Genomic DNA, 20,376 nt, shown 5'->3' on the forward strand with positions numbered 1-20,376 from the left:
AAAAAAAAGGGCCGTTGGGAACTAAATGCTCCCAGGCAAATTTGCCATGGGTAAAAATGGAACAGGTCGTTCATGTGTAGGAGATGGATACCTGAACAGCTGGGTCTTACAGAGCCCAACTGAACAGCAGATGACCCATCCCACCAAGATGTTTTTGCCCTTCCACATACGCGTGGGTATCACTCTAGGAACCATCCCATAGATGCTCCTTCTTCTGCAACCATGCTGCAATGGGGGTGTTTCAGTCCAGCATGTTAGATATAGGAAGAATTTTGGGGGAAAGGTTTTCATTTGAAACTTCAGAAGGACCTTAGCTGGGCATCCTGACTAAGCATGGCATTTGAAACTACAGGGGGATGACAGCTGACTCAGCTATTTAAGGCCTTGAAAGTTCTCCTATGGTTCTTCTACTTCCACCCAAAAGAGGTTTTGCATTCTCACTATCTGGTATCCGACTATCAGCACAATTTCCTGGGCATCAAGACTTATCTCCACTGGCCCGCTAGATAGCTAGGAAGAAAGTATGTGTGGGGTTGAATCATTTTCCAAGTGCTAGGAGATTAAAATACATAAATTAAGAAGAAGAAGAGAAGAGATTGGATTTATACCCTGCCCTTCACTACCCAAAGGTGTCTCAGAGCAGCTTACAAACTTCTTTCTCTTCCCCTCCCCACAACAGACACCCTGTGAGGCAGGTGGGGCTGAAAGAACTCTGACAGAAACTGCTCTTTTTCAAGAACAGCTGCTCTCCTGCACTGACAAAAGCATAAGGCTTGACTCATGGCCCCTCCCTGCCAGTGGTGACCAAAGAAGTGAAACTCAGCAAAGGACACATGTCACACATCTTGTTTAACTAAACACCACTGGTGGGGGTGGGGTGGGGGGATGCAAGAAGCACAGTGGCATGGGGTGGCCACTCATGCCCTGCAATGTGTAATTCAGCCCTTGGTAGAAAAGGCTGCTAGGCAGAGATTCCTGCTAAAGCAGAATTCTATTACCTGTCACTGGCAGCTCTGCAAACAAGAAGGAAGAAGAGGAGGAACTGAGTGCAAGCTTATATGTACTGTATAATTTCCCCCCAGCACTGCTAGATTACTAAGAAGAAGCCACTCAAAGCCAAGAACTGCTCCTTGGAGGCTATGATCCAACAGAGGATAGGGCACTCCAATTTATGTTGTGCTGGTAAGACAACCTCTACCTTCTAAGCCAGAGCTGCTGCTGGCTTGCTTCAAGTGACCCAACAACCAAAATGAAGCTGAGAAAACCACAGCATGCTGCTTTTTCTGCCTTTCTGAGCACGAGCATGGCCAGCTGTGGCATGCAACCAGAGAAAAGGTTTACTAAACTGTTTGATGCATTCTTCAGTCCCTGGGCCAAAGGTACTTACGTGTTATTGAGGATTTGGAGGCGTTCCCCTTTCTTGAATGACAGATCTGATTCTGTCCGGGACTCATAATCATAGAGGGCCACAAACGTGGTGACACCAGCTGCAAAGGAAACCAATTCAGGTGAGTTCAGTGGCCACATTATCTTTATTGGAGACCAGTATTATACCTTAAGGGCAGCATGCACCAAGGAAATTAATGCATTTAGTCATGTGCTCTCCTAATGGTTACGGTGCCCCTTTGAGTGTGCCATGTGTAGATAAATGTCGCACACGTAACGAGCTTAGATTTCTTCTGCTGTTTTTGAGAGCTATCCTGCCTCTGCAGGTTTAAATACAGAGGGATAGGTTTAAAACAGGTGAAAGGTACAAGGATTCAAAAGCCCTGCCCCAGACAGGAGCCATACTGACCAGGTATTCCCCCACGGTGCTGAGGAGAGGTGACCATACTGGATGTATTCGAGCCCCCAAAGAGCTTTGTTTCTGGAGTGGTGCTGCCATGTAAACGGCTGGGAGTTCGGTGGGCCTCCGAGGCAGTGGTCTTGTTGGGAGTCTGTAATGCAGAACAGCCCCCATGGATATTCTCCGTGGATTCCAGGCTGCGTCTCTGCTGACTGAGGTCTTTGGGTTTACTCTTACTGCTCCCCATGATCCAAGCTGCAGGAGAAGAGAAGTCACAAACAGGTTAATCTCAAGTCTCCCGCCCACTAGGAAGTGAACTCATCAGCTGGTTTCTGGAGGGGAAAAAAATGTTCTCTTACTTTGGGTCCAGGTTTGGCAGCTCAAAACATACACATGAACATAGATGCAGCTACCTTATGCCATTGGTCTATCAAGGTCAGTCTGTCTACTCTGACTGGCAGCAGTTCTCAAGGGTGGAGGCCTTTCGCATCACCTAACCCAGTAAACTAGAGAGTCCAGAGTTCGCACCTGGGACCTTCTAATGCATGCCAATTGCTCTGACACTGAGCTAAGACCATTCTCCTGATCTGAACAAGAAAGAGCAGATGCTTTAGAGGTCAAGGTTCATTCCAAGTAGCAGTCGCTGTTTCAGAGCCACCAAACTCCACCAGGCCAGCCAGTAAGATTCAGAGCTGGCCAAAGGAAATGCAGTTACCCATTTTTGTACCTGCCTTTTTAAATTCAGACATTAACCAATCTCACACCATCTTGAGCTGTTTGGAAGAAAGAAGGGATAATCTAGAAAACCAGCCAACAGTTCCACATAGGCCTTCCTCATGTGTTACAGCGAATACACAGACATCCTGCATGTATTTCATACATATGTAAGAAAGAGCCAACACATGTTCACTGTGTAATTGACACCAGGGATCAGTACCTGGATAAATGTGGGTTTTGTATCACACATGTTGAATATAGCATAAGAGTTGTTCAACACATGTATTCTTTAAAAAAATCAAGTGTACACAGACTGTATATGTGTTCACTGTAACCTGTGAACACGACAGTGCAGGCAGTGTTGATTCACTGTTTGGGGCAGAAGAGTGGGCGAACCTCACCTCTGCTAGGTCATCTGCACGATGTGAACATGTGGAGGAAAATATGCATGTACACCCCCTCACCAAGATCAGCAATAGGGATGGCCATGAACCGGGAAAATGGTGGTTCATGGTTCATTTGATTACATGAACCTTCATGAACTTTTCCAGTTTCCTGAACCGTTCGTGGTTTATTCAGTTAGTGAGGTCAGGAGGTGGTAGAACCTCCATGAATCAGAGACACCAAACTCACAGGGAGTCTTCAGCAGGCTCTCCTCCACCTGCCCTCCAAGTTTGGCAAATATTGGATTTGGGATGTCTTAGCCCCCCAAAGCAGGAACCCTCAGGAAAGCTCAGATCTAGCCTCCCGTTAAATCACCCACGTAGCAAGCAATTCTTTCTCATTCGCTCTCACATGACAACTGACTCCTCTCTCTTCCTGCTGCAAAGTGAAAGCAGCTGAGTCAGGGTGTCATACATATATCTACAGTCTGCTCCCATACAGCAGAATGGGAGCTCCATGGTTGGCTCCCAGAGCTGCCAATCAAGCTACAGACAATTGCTATGGGTGTTTCAAGGGCTCTCCACATCCATCCCCAGTGTTGCCTGGGAATTGATTGAACTGGTGGCTTGAACTGGTGCCAGGCTGTCTGGAGAACGAACCACTCTAACAAAAAAGGTGGTTCATTTTTGGATTCAGGAATGATGCAACCAAATGAACCAGTTTGAAATTAACTACGAACTGGCCTGGCTCATGCTTGAACCACGGTTCGTTTCTTGGTACATGCCCATCCCTAACTGCTAATTATGGGGAGGGGGTGTGCGCATGGACACTTCTCCCACATGTTCACACCATGCAAACTGTAGCAATCTCATGGAGGAGGAGGTGGTAGGTCAGCATGAGTCACAACCGACTCATGGCGACCCCAACCGCAGGGCATTCCAGGCAAGAGACAAAGAGAGGGGTTTTGCCATATTGCTTCGCCTGCACAGCAACCCCAGTCTTCCTTGGTGGTCTCTCATCCAAGTACTAACTGTGGCTATCCCCTGCTTGGCTTCCAAGCTCTGACAAGCTTGGACTACACTGGGCTATTCAGGGTACTCAGTGGCAATTAACCACATCTCACATACAATTATCTCAATAAGAATCCTCAGCCCAGCAAATCAATTCCATAGCTGCCTGGAGGTATTAGAAACAGCATCAGCAGCTATTTGCCAACTAAATGCCCTTTGTAGCTGTGGTTTATTTTATTAGGTTATTTTTCTTAGAAGTTGTTTTTCCCAAAGTGAGGGACACTGATATCACACAAAACGATTTACTGACAGCTAAAGCAAAAAATGTAATCACTAAAGCAACTTGACCGAGGACATCAAGTTAGTATTTGGGTCTTTAAAACCCTTCCTTGAAATAACATCATTTATCCTGTGAATCACTGTAAAAAGCTGGTTCCACAAATGGCCACCAGATGCAAGGTGGAACTACCACCAGACTGTACACAGCTAATCTGGATAAGCAGGGAGAAGTATGAGAGAAGGCAGCACATGCTTTGCATACAGAAGGTCCTTGTTTCAGTCCCTGACATCTTCAGTTGAAGGGTTTCAGAGAACAGGCACTGGGAAAGACCCTTCTCTGAGACCCGGGAGAGCTGTTGCCAATCACAATAGCAACCACCAAGAGTTAGCTGGACCAATGGTCTGAGTTGATTTAAAGAAGTTTATTTCATTCAAGATGCTTTTTCAGATATCCTGGGCCCAGGCTATAAAGAGCTTTCAAGGTAACCATCAGAACCTTGAATTTAGCCTGGAAATCTATTGGAGCTTTCAGAATTCTCATGTGCTATACAATGTGAGCAAGTAAAGCAGAAATCAATCTGACAGCTGCATTCTAGACCCAAACAGTCTTCAAGGACAGCCCTACACAGAGCCCATTTCACTAGTCTAGATGGAAAATTAGTACTGCATGTACCACAGCAGTCAGATAGGGGGAAGGTGTGTGCGGCTCAGTGGCAGTGCATCTCCTTGTATGCAGAAGGCCCAAGGTTCAGTCTTTAGCATCTCTAGTTCAAAAGGGAACAGATGATGCAAAGACCTCTACCCAAGACACTGGAAAGGCACAGCCAAGTGAAGTAGATAGAACAGACATTGACAGACCAACCATCTGACTCAGTATAAAGCAGCTACATGTATGTTCAGTCCCAGGAAGGATTGTAGCTGATCAATTCACCAGCTGATCAGCCAAAGCTGCTAAAATGTGGTTTTGGCCTCTCTTTCAACTTGTCCATTCAGAAGAAAAAAGCCTGAACTTCAGGGCGCTGTCAGAACTACAGGCCAAAAGGCACTTCCTCTACTTCACCAGTCTTGTACATCCTGAGCGAGTCCAGCTTAGCTAGAGTGAGTCTGAATTTATTCACCCTTAACCCAAGTTATGGATGTCAGACAGGCACTCAGGGAATGAAATTTCCTCACCTGGTCCAGATACAAAGGCGAAATAGCATACTGATGACAACCTTCTTCAGAACCTCCTAGGGAAATCTCCCTCAGAAGTTTCATATAAATGTTTAAGAAGTATAGCTCCCAGGGGAGATCACAAGTGAGCTATCCAGAGGGGCAATCCTCCAAAACAGTACTAGTATTAAATATTAATAGTGTACAGAATATTTCCTTGAGCAATCTATTACTTTAAAAACAGGGGAATGGAATGGGGGGCAAGGAAGAGAGAGTTGAGGCAGCTCTCATGAGCACACCACATTTTTTTTTAACTGTGACTGATGATTCTGTTTAGCTGAGGAACTCAGGGGTCAGTGAGATAGTTAAAAGAACAATGAACCCAGCTAGACAGAGAGAACTTCGCTCCTCACACAATAGTCAGGCCCACTGGGACTGTGCTTCCTGAATGACATGACCACATGTCAGCACAATTGAAATTGTCACAGCAAGCTTCAAGAGGATTAGACAACTCCTGTGAGCGAAGCCAACACCAGCAGTCGGAGGCAGCCATTTTCACACTTCAAGGAACTAAGTGGATCGCTACCTGGTGCCATGGCGCTTTCGCTAACCTTTGATTGTAAGGTTTGAGGACCAGGAGACAATCATCATTTCTTTTAGGCTTCCCCTTTGAGGGGGGCGGGGAGAAGCTTCAATACACCCACACTATCAGAAGACAAGTTCCTCTTCACTTGGTGCCTAGCGGCTAAGGATACAACTCTAAGCTGCAATCCACTCATTGCTGAATATTGTGCTATAGTCGTGCGGTAGCAATCATTTGCAACTAGATTTTCCTGTGAGGGTAAAACAATTCAGGAGGTGAAAGACTGCTATAACAGAGTGAAAGAACAAGATGAATAGCATGCGAATGGCAGCATGGACACACACTACCTGGGTGTCAGTGCAGAGTAAACAGACAGAAGACCAAGTGGCAAGAATGTGGCCAGGGAAATCACACTGGGTCAAGCCTTGCCAGAGCCACACACTTCCTAGATGGCAATCTAGGATATGTATTTTCAGCTCTGGTTTTACAATGTATTTTTATTAGGCTTGTTTTAATTGCTGGTAGCCCTGTTTGGGGCACAAAGGTGGGATACAAATGCTGTAAATAAATAAGGAAACAATTATTTATCCCATTGTCTCTTCCCTAAATAAACAAGAACAAGACTTCTGCTCATTAGATAAATGTCTGTGCATGGACACTGACCATTAGGATAATTTCATGCTCTGAAGGCCTCCCACCTCCCCAAAAAGGAAACGGGACAATCTGCAAACTGATTTCTCATGTCAACTTTTTTGGGGGTCTTACATCATCATTTGAGATGCCTGAAAAAAAGAGAAGGCAGAGGCTGAGCCAAGGATGCAAAGGGCTTTGAATCAGGTGTTTGATGAATTTAAGTAAAGCGCAAATGACATAAGTAGCTATTTATACAGGTGTGGATTGGCCATTAAGGCCACTGGGAAAAGTCTTGGGGGAGAGGGTGATTGCCTGGGGGCTGCCCCCCACACTTGGGCCCCCTGGCCCCAAACAAGGCATGCAGCCACTGCTGCAACAAGCAAACCTGCTTTTTATCCTCTTCCCCCTTCCATGGGCAGGGGGCTTCCCAGGTAGGGTTGCCAGGTCTGGGTTGGAAAATACCTGGAGACTTTGGGGGTGGATCCGGGAGAGGGCGGGGTTTGGGGAGGGGAAGGACCGCAGCATGGTACAAGGCCATAGAGTCCACCCTTCGAAGCAGCCATTTTCTCCAGGGGAGCTGATATCTGTCAGATGGAGATGAGTTGTAAAAGCGGGAGATCTCCAGGCCCCACCTGGAGGCTGGCAACCTTATTCCCAGGGCTGTTTTTGCCTCCCACTTTGCACCCACATCTATATATTCCCATCAATACATGCATTTGCATGTGTACAGACTTGCATTCTCAGGTATGCCTTCCTGTATTTAAGTGCTCTCACTGCTTTCTGAGAGCTTTCAAATCTATTGTGCCTGTTCCACTGAAGGCAGCTTATGAAAGACGATGGGTGGGGGGGGGGGGGGGGGAGACGACGACAAGAGGAAAAGTGTTAAGTTTTCCACAACAGATCATGGTTTCAGAAGCTGCATTATGGAAAGAAAGAAAATCATCCCTCTCAAAAAAAGGAACCAAAGAACTATATGCAATATCTTGTTCGCCCTTTGGGCTCTTTTCCCTCCCATAGCTGAAGCCTCCACACTGACCTTAAACCCTGATATTTCTTCAAAACTTCCTCAACAACTAGGGCCTTCTCGCTTCAGTTCCCTGTCTCTTCTGCATTTTCCTAAAACCTTATTCTCCTACTTTTCTTTGGATTTCTCACCCTCAGTAGCCTCAGGTTGCCAGGTGTCTGGTATTGAGCCAGACAGTCTGATTCTCACGTTTTAATTTTTTTTTTCAATGTTTTCTCCAAACAGTCATTCAAAATAGTGGACTGTCCAGGTGGACTGGCAACACTGAGGCAGTGCACTACCGATTTGCACTTGGGCTGGGTGCTCTTGCCAGGGAAAACAGTGCTCCACTGCTTGCCCTGGGAGGAGGCAGTGTCCAGCATGAAATAGCAGCTGCTGCTGCTTTGTGCCGGGGCTAGGTGCTCCTGGCAGGGCAAACAGCACAATTGGGAGGAGGCTGCATCCAGAGCGAAACAGCAGCCACTGCTGCTGCTTTGTGCTTGAGCTGGGTGCTTTTACTAGGGAGGGGGTGGATCCTCAGCGCCCTATGAGGATGGGGCAGATCCTCAGTGTGTCCAGTATTTTAAAAAAATAACCCTTCCTTCAGCTTCCTTTGCTCTGGACTTCCAACCCCTCAGCTTCCATATACCCTGGTCACTCCAGAGCCAATGGCCTGCTTGGCCCCCCACAGGATTTTAATTCCAAACTGACAACTCTTTCTTCCCTCACAGAAGCTACTCTGCAAACTATTTAGCTTCTTCTGCAAGTGAACGTTCCAAGCCACTACTCCAGTTCAGCCAACTGGCGCGAGAGCCTTTGTTGCAACCAGCATAACACAATTTTTGCGTCCTATTTTCTGGCTTATTAAAACAATTTTAGTGTGCCTTTCCACAGAATCCAGACCTCCAAAGTGTTTTTCAAGGGTTTGTATATGAAACACAGCGTGGGAGACGTAAATGCCTAGAAGCAGAGCAGCTGTCGCCCAACACCACCTTCTGGAACTGCCTTGTGAAGTAAGAATGGAACTACTAGAGCGTGGAAACCCTAAGCGCTACACGAGAGGGCCATAATAATTCTGCATACCTACCGTACATTCTTTCCATATAGATTATGTGATGTAAATACACTACAACTCTCCTGAAGAAACTTGAAAAAGAAGATTTAATGTTAGCAACCATTATGTAAAAAGACCTGTATTTTAGCATCATTACCAGTGCAATCAGGGATTTCTGACATTTATAAAAGTTATGAACCCCATGTATCTTTTTGCCTAATATGAAGACTGACCAATTCTCTTATTCTGGCCCATTTTTTAAAAAATCTATTTTAAAGTGCATTTCCCCATTTCCCACTTTGCTGTTTTCTAAACAGTGTTATTTGACAATGAAATTAAAGTTTTCAACAGTCAAGTTGTGAAGTATTATACATTGCAAAACTACTCCTCTGCAAACTTGAATAATAAATATGTTGCAAGACCTGAGCTGCTGGAGCAATGCAGAATTCCCTGCAAGACCTCAGCTGTGTTACGAGTTATGGTAAACTTTGCTAAACATGAGCTGTTACCTAGCTCAGATTTATAATCTTGCTAACTTTAACCTGGTCTAGAATTTATGCTGTACTGTTATAAAAGTGAACTACTGTTGTGCTTTGAATTATAAGGCATTTTTGTATTTTAATATATATTTAGAAATATGACCTGAAGGAGAGCACATTTTAAAATTTGGTTCTTGAGTTTTCTTGGCTTTACTTTCAGATAGGGGAGACAGGTATGAGACAGGGATTCAAGGTCAGAGGAAGGAACTTAAAACTCTGTCCTTCGGATTTTCAAAACTTGACAAGTATGAACATATGGTCCATTTAGTTCCATAATCACTACGTCTGGGAGATCAACCTTTTTGGATATGTGCCCATGCAGAGTTCAGGATTTCGCCTGACTTAGCATTTTGTATTACACTAACTTCTCAGAGAATTATAGCTGAGCGTTAGTCAAGTGTGCTCTTAAGAGAAGCATGGATGTGGAATCAAAGTTCACTGATCAAAACCCAAACTGAACACATGGTACCATGTGTACCATAGCAGTTATACCAGATCCAAACTTTTAAAAAAATTAGCAGCAGTTGGTAATATTAGATGCCAGCCAGAAATGTTCAGGAACACATTTTTATAAAGGGATTAGAACGGTAGTATAATGGAACAGCTGAGATCAGTTTTATAAGTGAACAAGTCGGAACACGGAAGGAATTCCAGGAGGTATCTTTCCCATTATTTCATCTTTCCCTTTCCTGAAAGCCCCCATAACTGCTCCCCTTTTCCTGCTTCCTACTCTCCTTCTAGGGTTGCCAGACACTGGGTGGGGGATAGAGATATCCTGGAGTCACAACAGATCTCCCTACTAAAGAGATCGGTTCCCCTTAGGGTTGCGAGATCGAGGTTGGGAAATCCCTGGAGATTTGGGGGAGGAGTCTTGGGAGGGTGAGGTTTGGGGAGGGAAGCAACCTCAGCAGGATATAATGCCATAAAGTCCATCCTCCAAAGCAGCTATTTCCTCCAGGGGAACCAATCTCTCTTATCTGGAGAGCAGTGGTAATTTTGGCTGATCTCCACCACCCCTCTGGAGGTTGGCAACCCTAGTTCCTCTGGAGGAAATGGATACTTTGCAGGGTGGAGTCTATGGCATTATAATCCTCTGAGGTCCGTCTCCTCCTCAACCCCCTCCCCCAAGCTTCCCTCCAAATTTCTAGGAATTTCCTAACCTCTTTCCCTCCTCTTGGCAATCCCCATATCCTCTCCCTGCTTCATTCTCTCCTCAGCCATTCACCAACCTACCTTTTATCTGCCTCCCATCTTCAGCTACATTTATTCTTTATTTACTTCATTTATACCCTACCTTTCTCCACCATGGGGACCAAAGCAACTTACGTTGTTCTCTTCACCTTTTTATCCACACAACAGCCCTGTGAGGTAGGTTAGGCTGAAAGTATGTGACTCAAAATCGCCCCGTGAGCTTCCACAGCAAGATTCAAACCTGGGTCTCACAGATCCTACTCTGAAGCTCTAACTGCTACACCACATTAGCTTTCATAGGGTGGCTGTTGCTAAACAGTAGCAAGAAGCCAGGCTTAGTTGAGTCATGCAGGATGGGTGGTATCAAGTCACCCAAAGGTTGCTTCCTGGCCCAGGATTTCTAACCACCTGGTGCGACCTGGAAATATTCCAGAACTACAACTGAACTCCAGATGATAGAGATTTGTCCCCCTGGAGAAAATGACTACTTTGCAGGGTGGACTCTATGGCATTATATTTGGCTGAGGTCCCTCCCTTTCCCAAACCCTGCTGTCCTCAGAGCCTATCCCCAAAATATCCAGGAATTTTCCAACCTGGAGCTGGCAACCTTAGCCAGGCCTGGCCCCAATGAGTTCTCCAAATAGGGCTGGAAAGGGCCCTGCCCCCTCCCCATTTTTAACTGACAGGACCAAGCATGGAATACTGTGGTTGCCTAGTAACAGCCATTGAGGGAATCTGTTGTTTAAATCTACAGGTACTCCTGTTATCATTTTTCAAGCTGCCCAGTGTATTTTGTTTTAGATTTTACATTTTTCTGCAAACCTGGGGCTCTGTTCAGGTTTGTAGAAAGATCTGTCTTGTCCATTCACAGCTTCAGTCACCAGAGTAAAGTATCCAAAGATATCCTGACATCGCTATTAGAATATAAGATAGCATTGTAGTCTACTGCAATGCTAATTGTATGTTTCACCTTACTTTTACTGCACTGTCTTCTACTTTTATAACCCACTTTCTGCATTATGGTAGGTCATGCCTTAGACAGTTTTGTGTTTGCATTGTTTTCTAATTCTGTATTCCTAGTCCTATTGCATTATTTATTGGATGTTTTGTGCTACCTGATAGAACTGGTTTTTAACTTTTGTAATTTGCCTTGAATGTCATCAAGAAAGGTGGGCAGTATAGGGCTGTCATCTCCAGGATGGGAAATTCCTGGAGACTTGGGGGTAGAGATGGGGGAGGGACGGGTTTGAGTACAGAAGGGACCTCAGCAGGATATAATGCCATAGAATCTACCATCTGGAGCTGCCATTTCCTTCAGAGGAACTGAGATTTGTAATGTGGAGATCAGTGTAATTCCAGGCAACCTCCAGGCCCCACCTGGATGTTGGCAACCCTAAGAAATGAAATAAGTAAAATCAGTAAGATTTGCATGTATCCATTTATCCCAGTGTATGGCTGTCTAGTGTACCATTCTAAAAGTAGGGGTTTTTTGGGGGGGAGGGGCAGGTGAGAATGATGCAGCAACTATGTGACAGCGTCACTTACCAATCAGCAGTGTCACATAACTATCTTGTAGCAAAGTGGACTGTGCTAACAGACTGGTCTTCCCAAAATACTTTCACCAACCTCTGGCTTGTTGGGAGTGCTTTGATTTGATTCTATATAAGCACAGCAGATATAATGTGCTTTCCATTGCATCTTCTCCCATATCCTTATGCTCAGGTGAACATTTCTTTGCACACGGTGGCGTACACGTTTGGGTAGAGCTGCAAATGGGGTGGGGAGGCAAAAGCCAAGCACACACACCACACACACATGCACCCCTGCTGTATGCAGCATCTGCCACACTGTGAGGACTGCATGGGCAAAACTGGATGAGACCCAAGAGATCAGTGAGGAACAAGAATGCCAGATCCCTCAGTGTCTTTAATATCCTTTGTAAGCAGCTATACAAACTAGTTTTCATGCATGAAGAAAATGAGGGAGGGAAATCATTTTTTTTTTAAAGACAGAGTGGAGTGCACAGACAACACTAAACTCTCTCCTCTCCCACGCCATACCTCACTGTGCTCTCAGCTGGTGCTCAAAGCATTTTGTTATACTGGATCTGAGCTGGGCAGGGAGGGGGAATTACTCCAAGCTCCATAGTGCATCAGGGTTTGCTCCTCTGGCCTGAGTGTTCTTTTTGGTTTTCAAATATGCTCCACCCCTACTTTCAATGGGCATGGGTGGACTCCTAATTGAATTCCTTTTTTTAATACGTTATTTATGCCCACAACCATCTTTCTTAGACTGAGGCAAGCTTTTTGCAGCCTATTATGCCAGTGAGAATTTTAATTGCCTCTAAAAATGGGAACCCTTTCTGCTATCTATCTGAAATTTGCCAGGAAAGACCCTCTGGGAAATATAAACCCAGAGCTTCATTGCAACAGGATTGCTAACCATGTAACCGTGAATGTACTGAAAAAGAAGAAGAGTTGGTTTCTGCACCCTGTTTTTTTCTACCTTAAGGAGCCTCAAAGCGGCTTACAATGCCCTTCCATTCCTCTCCCCCCAACAGGCACCTTGTGAGGGAGGTGGGGCTGAGAGAGTTCTGAGGGAGTTGTGACTGCCCCAAGGTCACCCAGCACGCTTCACGTGGCGGAGTGGGGGAATCAAACCCGGTTCTCCAGATTAGAGTCTGCTCTTAGCCAGGACACCACACTGGCTCCCTGAAGCCCCTTCAGTACTATAAAGGAAACAGAACACAAGTAATAGCTGTAATATTAGAATAACAATTTTGACAACGAAAGCAAACCAACTTTTTTTTTGGCACACATCCCTACTGACAAGGTCTAGCTTGGACTTTTCCCTCACACATGCTCTCAGGGCTCTAGGTACAGAAAAATAGAGCAAGTATGCAAAAAAGGAAGTGTGTACAGTACCAAAGAGTGCAGGCACATTTAACGCTGCTTCACTGTGGAACAAAACAAGGATAATCATGATGCTGAATCCAAAAACTGAGCCAAGGGCCACCTGAGGTAAATCACTGGTGAGGAAAGAGAGGTAACAGAAGAAGTCTTGCTTGCACAATTGCTATGAAGAAAGTAAATCTGGCCACAGTTATACCAGCCTTGGTAACATTAACTGACTTTATTACTCCCTCTATGTGGGCAGCTTTTGAAAAAAAATAATAATCCAGAAACCGCAATCAGTTCAAAATGTTATGGTGGAAATCCTAATAGGATCTTGGTGTGGTTTGAATGCGAAGCGAAAATTGATTGTATGCTGCTGATGATTGCATGTTATGCTTTATTATGATCTAGGGTCTAGACAAATTAAGGCTATAATTTTATCCTCGTCAATGAGGGCTTTGGTGGAATCCAATCCTTGCTGTGGTTGCTGCCTCATATCCTAATATCATTTTGCTTGGCTGCTGAGAGGGGGCAGAAGATTGCTTTTTCTCAGCAGCTGGGACAGGTAATAGATTGGTCCTGGCACTCCTTTACACCATGTGGATGAAGCCAAGCCCAGTTCCCAACTGCCACCCTGTCAGCTGCTGGAGGAAAACAACATTCTGGTGTTTTGTGCATGTGTGTTGTGTTGTTGTTTTTTGCAAGTCCCAACAACTGGCAGCAGGCCAAGGGGCTCCACACTCCCTCACTGAGTGAAATGTGAACTGGCGTGTCAGTTTCTCTAAAGAATTATGAACTCCTCCCTCTGGAGAAAATCACCACCTTATTACTGTTTATATGACTGCTGAATCCTTTATATGATCCATGAATCAAGAGCTCCTATTCTAGTTAGCAACTGCTCCCACATGGAAAAAGATTCCAGTCAACAAATCGAAGCCTGCTTCTGGACTAGGGGAGAAATTTGGGGGTGGAGACAGGAGGATCACAGCAATCCTTCAGTGGGATATAATGCCATACAGTCTACCTTCCAAAGTGGTCATTTTCTCCAGGTGAACTGATCTCTGTCTCCAGGAGATCAGTCGTAATCCCAGGAGATCTCCAGCTACCACCTGGAGGTTGGCAACCCTAATGGTTGTGCCTGTGCAAAAGCATAGCCACTAAGACAATTCTACCAGGCCCCACACAGCCTGGATCCCTCCCTCCCTCCCTTTCCCCCACCAAACTCCACTGTAGAGAAGACTCTTCCACGCTGTAGAGACAGCTTCTCTGAATAATAGCATTCTGCACAAGAGCAATAACATTTGGAACACACTTGCTGTTGAGATGACCTTAATTGCACCTGCAATCTCCACAACCATTTAAGCAGCTGGCCTTGGACTATATAGAGCTTGCCCTGCACACTTCCTGCTCCCTCTTCCCCATATCTTGCCTTTGGTACTTTCCGTTCTCCATACCTTGCGAGGGATGTGTTATAAAACTGAACCATAGTAGATTGACTGGAACAGTTTGCAAAATCCACCTTCCATTTGTTTAAATGTGCTTGCAATTGATTTCACACCTGGTTTGCCTGTGAGGAGGCTTGACATGAATATTTGACAGGATAGGATTTTCTTCTCAGCGCAGCCCCTCCTCACCTGCCCGCCCCCCCCAGCCTCTGTGCCAAGGTGAAATGGAGTGCGATCAAAAGCCGGCAGCATTTTTTCAACAACGTCTTTCCAACTGATTAGACACAGCATCAGACGGCAAATCTTCCAGCAGCTGGATTAGAAATGCAGGCAAGTCCAGACTGGCTGAGGCTTGAGGGAAGAGAGAGGCAGAGGGATAGGCCTCTCCTGAGGTGCTTTGTAACTTTTCTACTTGCTCTGCCCCACGAACGACAGAACTGAAAGTAGGATCATGGCCAGCTCTCTTAGCTGGAGCTGCCACTTTTCTAGGAGGGGATTCTAATGGGAAGGGGGCAAGAGTCAGTTATGTCCCCATAACCAGTTAACAGAAATTTTTATAATTGTATTACCAGGTCAAAGAACCTGCGTCTAGGGATGCCAGCCTCCAGGTGGGCCCTGGGGATCCCCCAGAATTACAGCTCATCTCCAGACTACAGAGATCAGTTCTCTTGGAGGAAATGGATGCTTTGGAGGGTGGAATCTATGGCACTGTAACCCACGGAGGTCCTTCTCCTCCCCAGGATCCACTCCCAAATATCCAGGAGTTCCTTGACCGGGAGCTGGCAACCCTATATCCCCTCCACCCCCAGTCGGTGGCCAGGGAGGCCTGGAAGCCCTACATTGCCTAGGAGCTGGTAACAACGGAAACATATACCCTGAACAAAACAGTTTTTCCAGAAACTTTTACCTATTTATAAAAAAATATCCACCTCAAACAAGAAATATGTCCCTCAAATTGTGACTCATACTTTTAAGCACACTGAATGTTATGACTAAGCATAGCAAGGTCTCACCTCCCCAGCACTTTTGTGAGAGAAATAGTAGTCATGTGCGCTCCCAGTTCAGATCAAGACTGGGAGAAGCAGAGGGGAATTTAACTTTTCTTCCTCTCATGCAGTTTTACTGGTTGCCCCCCACCCCACCCCCCAGTGCAGCTGTTAGCTCCGGAAGAGACAAAACAAAGACTGGAAATGAAAGGGTGCCTTTTCATTTTCGGGGCTACCAGTAGCACAGGAATCAGTTTCATTTGGCAAAACCACATTAGGGAGAGGCGGGGTTAAACCCCTCTTCCACTTTGCCATTGGCCCCTATCCAAACAGAGCTCTATACCCTTTCAAAGACACCAGGAAGATCCAGTCATGGTTTTCCCAGCATCCCATCTGCTTTGCTTTCTAACTAACTACTATTCTAACATTTTTAATGTGCAAAGCGGCTTAATTTTTTCTTTATCTCAGTTTGGTGTAGTGGTTAAGTGTGCGGACTCTAATTGGGAGAACTGGGTTTGATTCCCCACTCCTCCACTTGCAGCTGCTGGATGACCTTGGGCAAGCTATAGTTCTGACAAGAGCTGTCCTTGAAAGGGCAGTTCTTGAAAGAGCTCTCTCAGCCCCACCTACATCACAGGGTGCCTGCTGTGGGGAAGGGAAGGGAAAGGAGTTTGTAAGCCGCTCTGAGACTCGAGTGAAGGGCGGGATATAATCTCTTCCCTTCTTCTTCTTCGTGCAACAAATCTGTGAATCAAATAATGATTGCTCCCATTTGCAGGTACAGAGCTAAGGCTGAGGGGTGTTTGGCTTGCGTAAGGATTCTAAGCTGGAAGACTTGGTCAGCCTCCAGGCGGGGCCTGGGGATCTCCCGGAATTACAGCTAAAATCCAGACTACAGAGATCAGTCCCCCTGGAGAAAATAGCTGCTTTGGAGGGTGGGCTCTTTGGCATTATACCCCACTAAGGTCCTTGTCTTCCCCAGGCTCCATTCCCAAATCTCCAGGAGGTTCCCAACCTAGAGATGGCAACACTACCCCCTGCCGGTGGGCAGGGGGGACCTGGCATCCCTACTTGGTCTTTTGTATGCAAGCTCAACCTTCTGTCTACTATACTGCACTGGTTTTTAAGAGGAATACCAGACAGTCCAAGTCTTATATTGTATATGTATATCACACTCTTACACATCTTCCATCATTTCAAATATTAAATCAGGTAATTCTGTGGTGTCCCTTCCTTCTTAAGAGATTGAAATATCAGTGGAGAGAGACTCTAGCTTTATACTAAGATCCTGAACCTCCATAACCAATGATATATGACTCTAGAGTTCTCGTATTTCCACAACAAAAGTTGACGCAAACACTCCAGACCACCTTTTTGGCTTTGTATTTCTCATACCACACCCATGCACACTTGAATACACCTTCAGGTGGCTGCCAAGTTCTAGCTCAACAAATATAGTGCATCTAAATTGGTTTGTTAAAAGGAAGCAGATAAAATGGAAGCAGATAAAGTGAAAACACAATCAATTATGTTGGCTTTGGAGGTTATCCAGAAGCTACAAAAAGAAGATGTGTGAGTGTATATACATCCTCTTTTCATTGCATCTGCGTAATTTCTGAAGCACGGCTAAACCCCAGATGGTTTCCAATTCTCCTTAAACAAGAGGACTGTTTCATAAGTGACATGTTTCCCATCCATCCAGACTTACACACACTACTAACCCAAACCACAGCCACCAGCATTTGAAGTTTCAATGACCACACAAACTTTGCAATGTATTGAGAGACTTGCAAATTGCTGTTTAAAAGCCATTGTCATCATACTGAGAAGGGAGGCTCCTGACGTTTTGGGGCATTTTGAACTGGCTGGCTGAATTCAAAGAGGAAGAGATTACTCACTTAATTCTGTCAGGAGACGGCCTTTCTATGGCAGACAGAGTGGTGGAAAATCAGTCCAGTAGAACTCTTTGCAAATCTAAGGAGGGGAAAAAAGGAAATTCAGAATCTTCATAATCAAAAGCAGATAACAGGACATACACTTACAGCATGATCCTAAGGACATGAACAGTTAAAGTCATCACCATTATTTCAATTTGTTTGTCTTTAAGATGCAACAAGACCTTGTTATTTTGGATGCAGCAGAGTAACACAGCTACTCCCTTTGGGATTTGTCCTTGCAGTCAAGAAGACAGTTGTATTTTGGAAGAGCAATCACTGTCCCAAGAGTCTTGTTTCTCTGCTTTTTAAGCACAGGACAAGTAAATATGTGCAAGTTGAAGACAAAGCAAAAGAAACATGAGTTGTAGCACAACAGCCTTTTTAAAAAACGATTTAAAAACCAGTTAAATAAAGGGTTCATGAAATGGCACGAGAAATTTCATGAATGAAATCTGGATCACACTAATTCTGTAAAAAGCTCAGAAGATCCCACATGAGGTTTGGCTCATGTCTTCACAACAGCCCGGTATATATGATTGGCCCAAAATCATCCAAAAAGCTTTCTGTCTCAGAAAGGATTTGATCCCAATCAGTATCCCCGATCCAAGTCCAATACTGTATCCAAGATACCACACTGGCATTCTCTCGCTCAGTTTGGTGTAGTGGTTAAGTGCATGGACTCTAATCTGGGAGAACCAGGTTTGATTCTCCCGTCCTCCACTTGCAGCTGCTGGGTGACCTTGGGCAAGCCATAGTTCTATCAAAGCTGTCTTTGAAAGGGCAGTTCTGGAAAGAGCTCTCTCAGCCCCACCTACCTCACAGGCAATGCTCCCTCTAAGCTGTGGAGTCTTGTGAGCAAAAATTCTACTTTGTGAGCTACTGGCATTAAAGTTGTGAGTGAGCAATTTGGCTACTGCATACATTAGTTTGCTCTAGAGCCATCCTTCCTGAGCTAAGATAATAGTGTGTGAGCCGGAGGCTAAAAAACTGAGCTAGCTCACACCAACTCAGCTTAGAGGGTGTCTGTTGTGGGGAGGAGAAGGGAAAGGAGTTTGTAAGCTGCTCTGAGACTCCGAGTGAAAGGCGGGGTATAAATCAAATGTCTTCTTCTCTCTTCTTCATGGCACCAAAACTACATAGCACCCTCTCTTGGGAGATTCATCTGTCCCCTTCTAGCACTCTGATTAGCCAGCAGATGATAATTTCTCTGGTTTGCTTGGTGTTCTTCATTGATCCTCTTTTCTGGTTTATGCATCTCTATGTTGGTGTTTACATGCACACACAAACACACACTGAGGATGTGTGTGTTTTGACTGTGCACTGTGCACTGACTTGGGAACCCTAAACTGGGAAGCAAAGGCAGCTTTAAAATGTTTTAAATAACAAAAAAAAATCTTTTTGCAGGGGATTGGAACTCCATGATGGTGTTCCCCAGTTCTTTCATTTTTTTTTAAAGAGCTACACGAGCATTCTGGCCCTTGAGTGGTACAACTACAGAGTACTCAGGTACTAAAGCCTCCGAACACCTAATATTTGTTCCCTCCCCCCCTTTCCATTTTAGAATAACTTCCAGTCCTATTCTGTCTTGAATAGCATTCTGACTACTACAGAAGGATGACAGAGGTATCTTGCACATTTTCTACCTTGGTGGGTGACTGGAACGGGTGGAGGCAGCAGACAGCCTTTCTGATCCATCATGTGTAAAGGGACAATTCTCTGCTCTACTTCACCAAATCAACAAGGCAGAGAAAGGAGGTGGTTGTGGTTGCTGGAAGCCAAAGGCTACCAACCGAGCTTGTGCAGCAAAGCACTTGATGACATATGAGCTCACACGGGAGTCTCCAGATTGACAGAAGTTATTAACTATGGCACCTTGCTAGGATGACAATTCGGCTTTCTTCCTTGCTGTATAGCTAACCAAACATCAGACACTCAGGGAACTGTTGAGAAGCCCTCATCAGATTCTGCTTCTCCCTCATTCGAACATTTTGCATTCCTAACCAAGGACAGGAGATGCCTGTTGCCTCCATGCTCTCTGTGTGGCTTGCCTGGAAACATCTGGCTAACCACTGCTGACAAAAGGATGCTAGTCAGGTTATGATTTGTAAGCCACCTTGAGCCATGAGGAAAGGTGGGGTATAAATAAATAAACAAAGGAGTGCTTGGGCTGGTCCAGCCAAGGGTATTCTTGGATGGTTAAGAACAAAAAGAATTAGGTCAAGTAAAAGCGGGGGACAGCAATGAATCATGGGAGGGAGGGGAACTAATTGGACATTCTCTCCCCCCTCATCCATAAAGCTTGAAGAAACTTGAGGTGAATTTCCTCTCCTGCCCTTTTCCCTTTAACTGACTTTCAGTACCAGTCCTCACCATGACATTTTGAATTCTCATCCCTTTAAAAAAAATGTAGTTCATTTACAGAGTCATGCTTTTCTACATTACCTGAGAAGTCACCCCTCCCCAGATAGGTGTAAACTTTTACCATGTCTCTGGGTAGCCTGGTAATGTGGCTTTCATAGCCACAAAAAGAGCTAGTCACTTTACTGTTAGTAGGCGTGATTTTAATAGTTTCATTCCTTGTAATTATTCGCTACGCTGCACTGCTGACAAAACTACAGCTTTAATTAACGCAGAAACACTGAAGTAGCTTTGCATAGCCGTTATCTTACGACAGGAACTGTATATCAAAAGACTTTCAGTCCTGCTGTGCTGGAAAGTTCTGATTGTAATGAATACCCATCAACTCCTACAAAAGTTAGCACCGATTATCACCTTTCAGCGGT

General features: G+C 45.1%; 1 protein-coding gene across 1 annotated transcript in view; it reads right to left on the reverse strand.

The window, feature by feature from the left end:
- Positions 1-17,630, reverse strand: part of SRC (SRC proto-oncogene, non-receptor tyrosine kinase) — a 59,522-nt gene extending 41,892 nt beyond the window's left edge. The window contains exons 1-3 of the mRNA XM_015410373.1: positions 17,555-17,630; positions 1,796-2,041; positions 1,388-1,487 (exon numbers count right to left, since the gene is read on the reverse strand). Coding sequence (XP_015265859.1) covers positions 1,388-1,487; positions 1,796-2,033 — 338 coding nt within the window. The 5' untranslated portion in view covers positions 2,034-2,041; positions 17,555-17,630. The remainder of the gene's footprint in view (positions 1-1,387; positions 1,488-1,795; positions 2,042-17,554) is intronic.
- Between the last annotated feature and the right edge of the window lie 2,746 nt (positions 17,631-20,376).

This window comes from Gekko japonicus, unplaced genomic scaffold (genome assembly GCF_001447785.1).
Source record: "Gekko japonicus isolate JY-2015 unplaced genomic scaffold, Gekko_japonicus_V1.1 scaffold200, whole genome shotgun sequence".
Classification (NCBI taxonomy): domain Eukaryota; kingdom Metazoa; phylum Chordata; class Lepidosauria; order Squamata; family Gekkonidae; genus Gekko; species Gekko japonicus.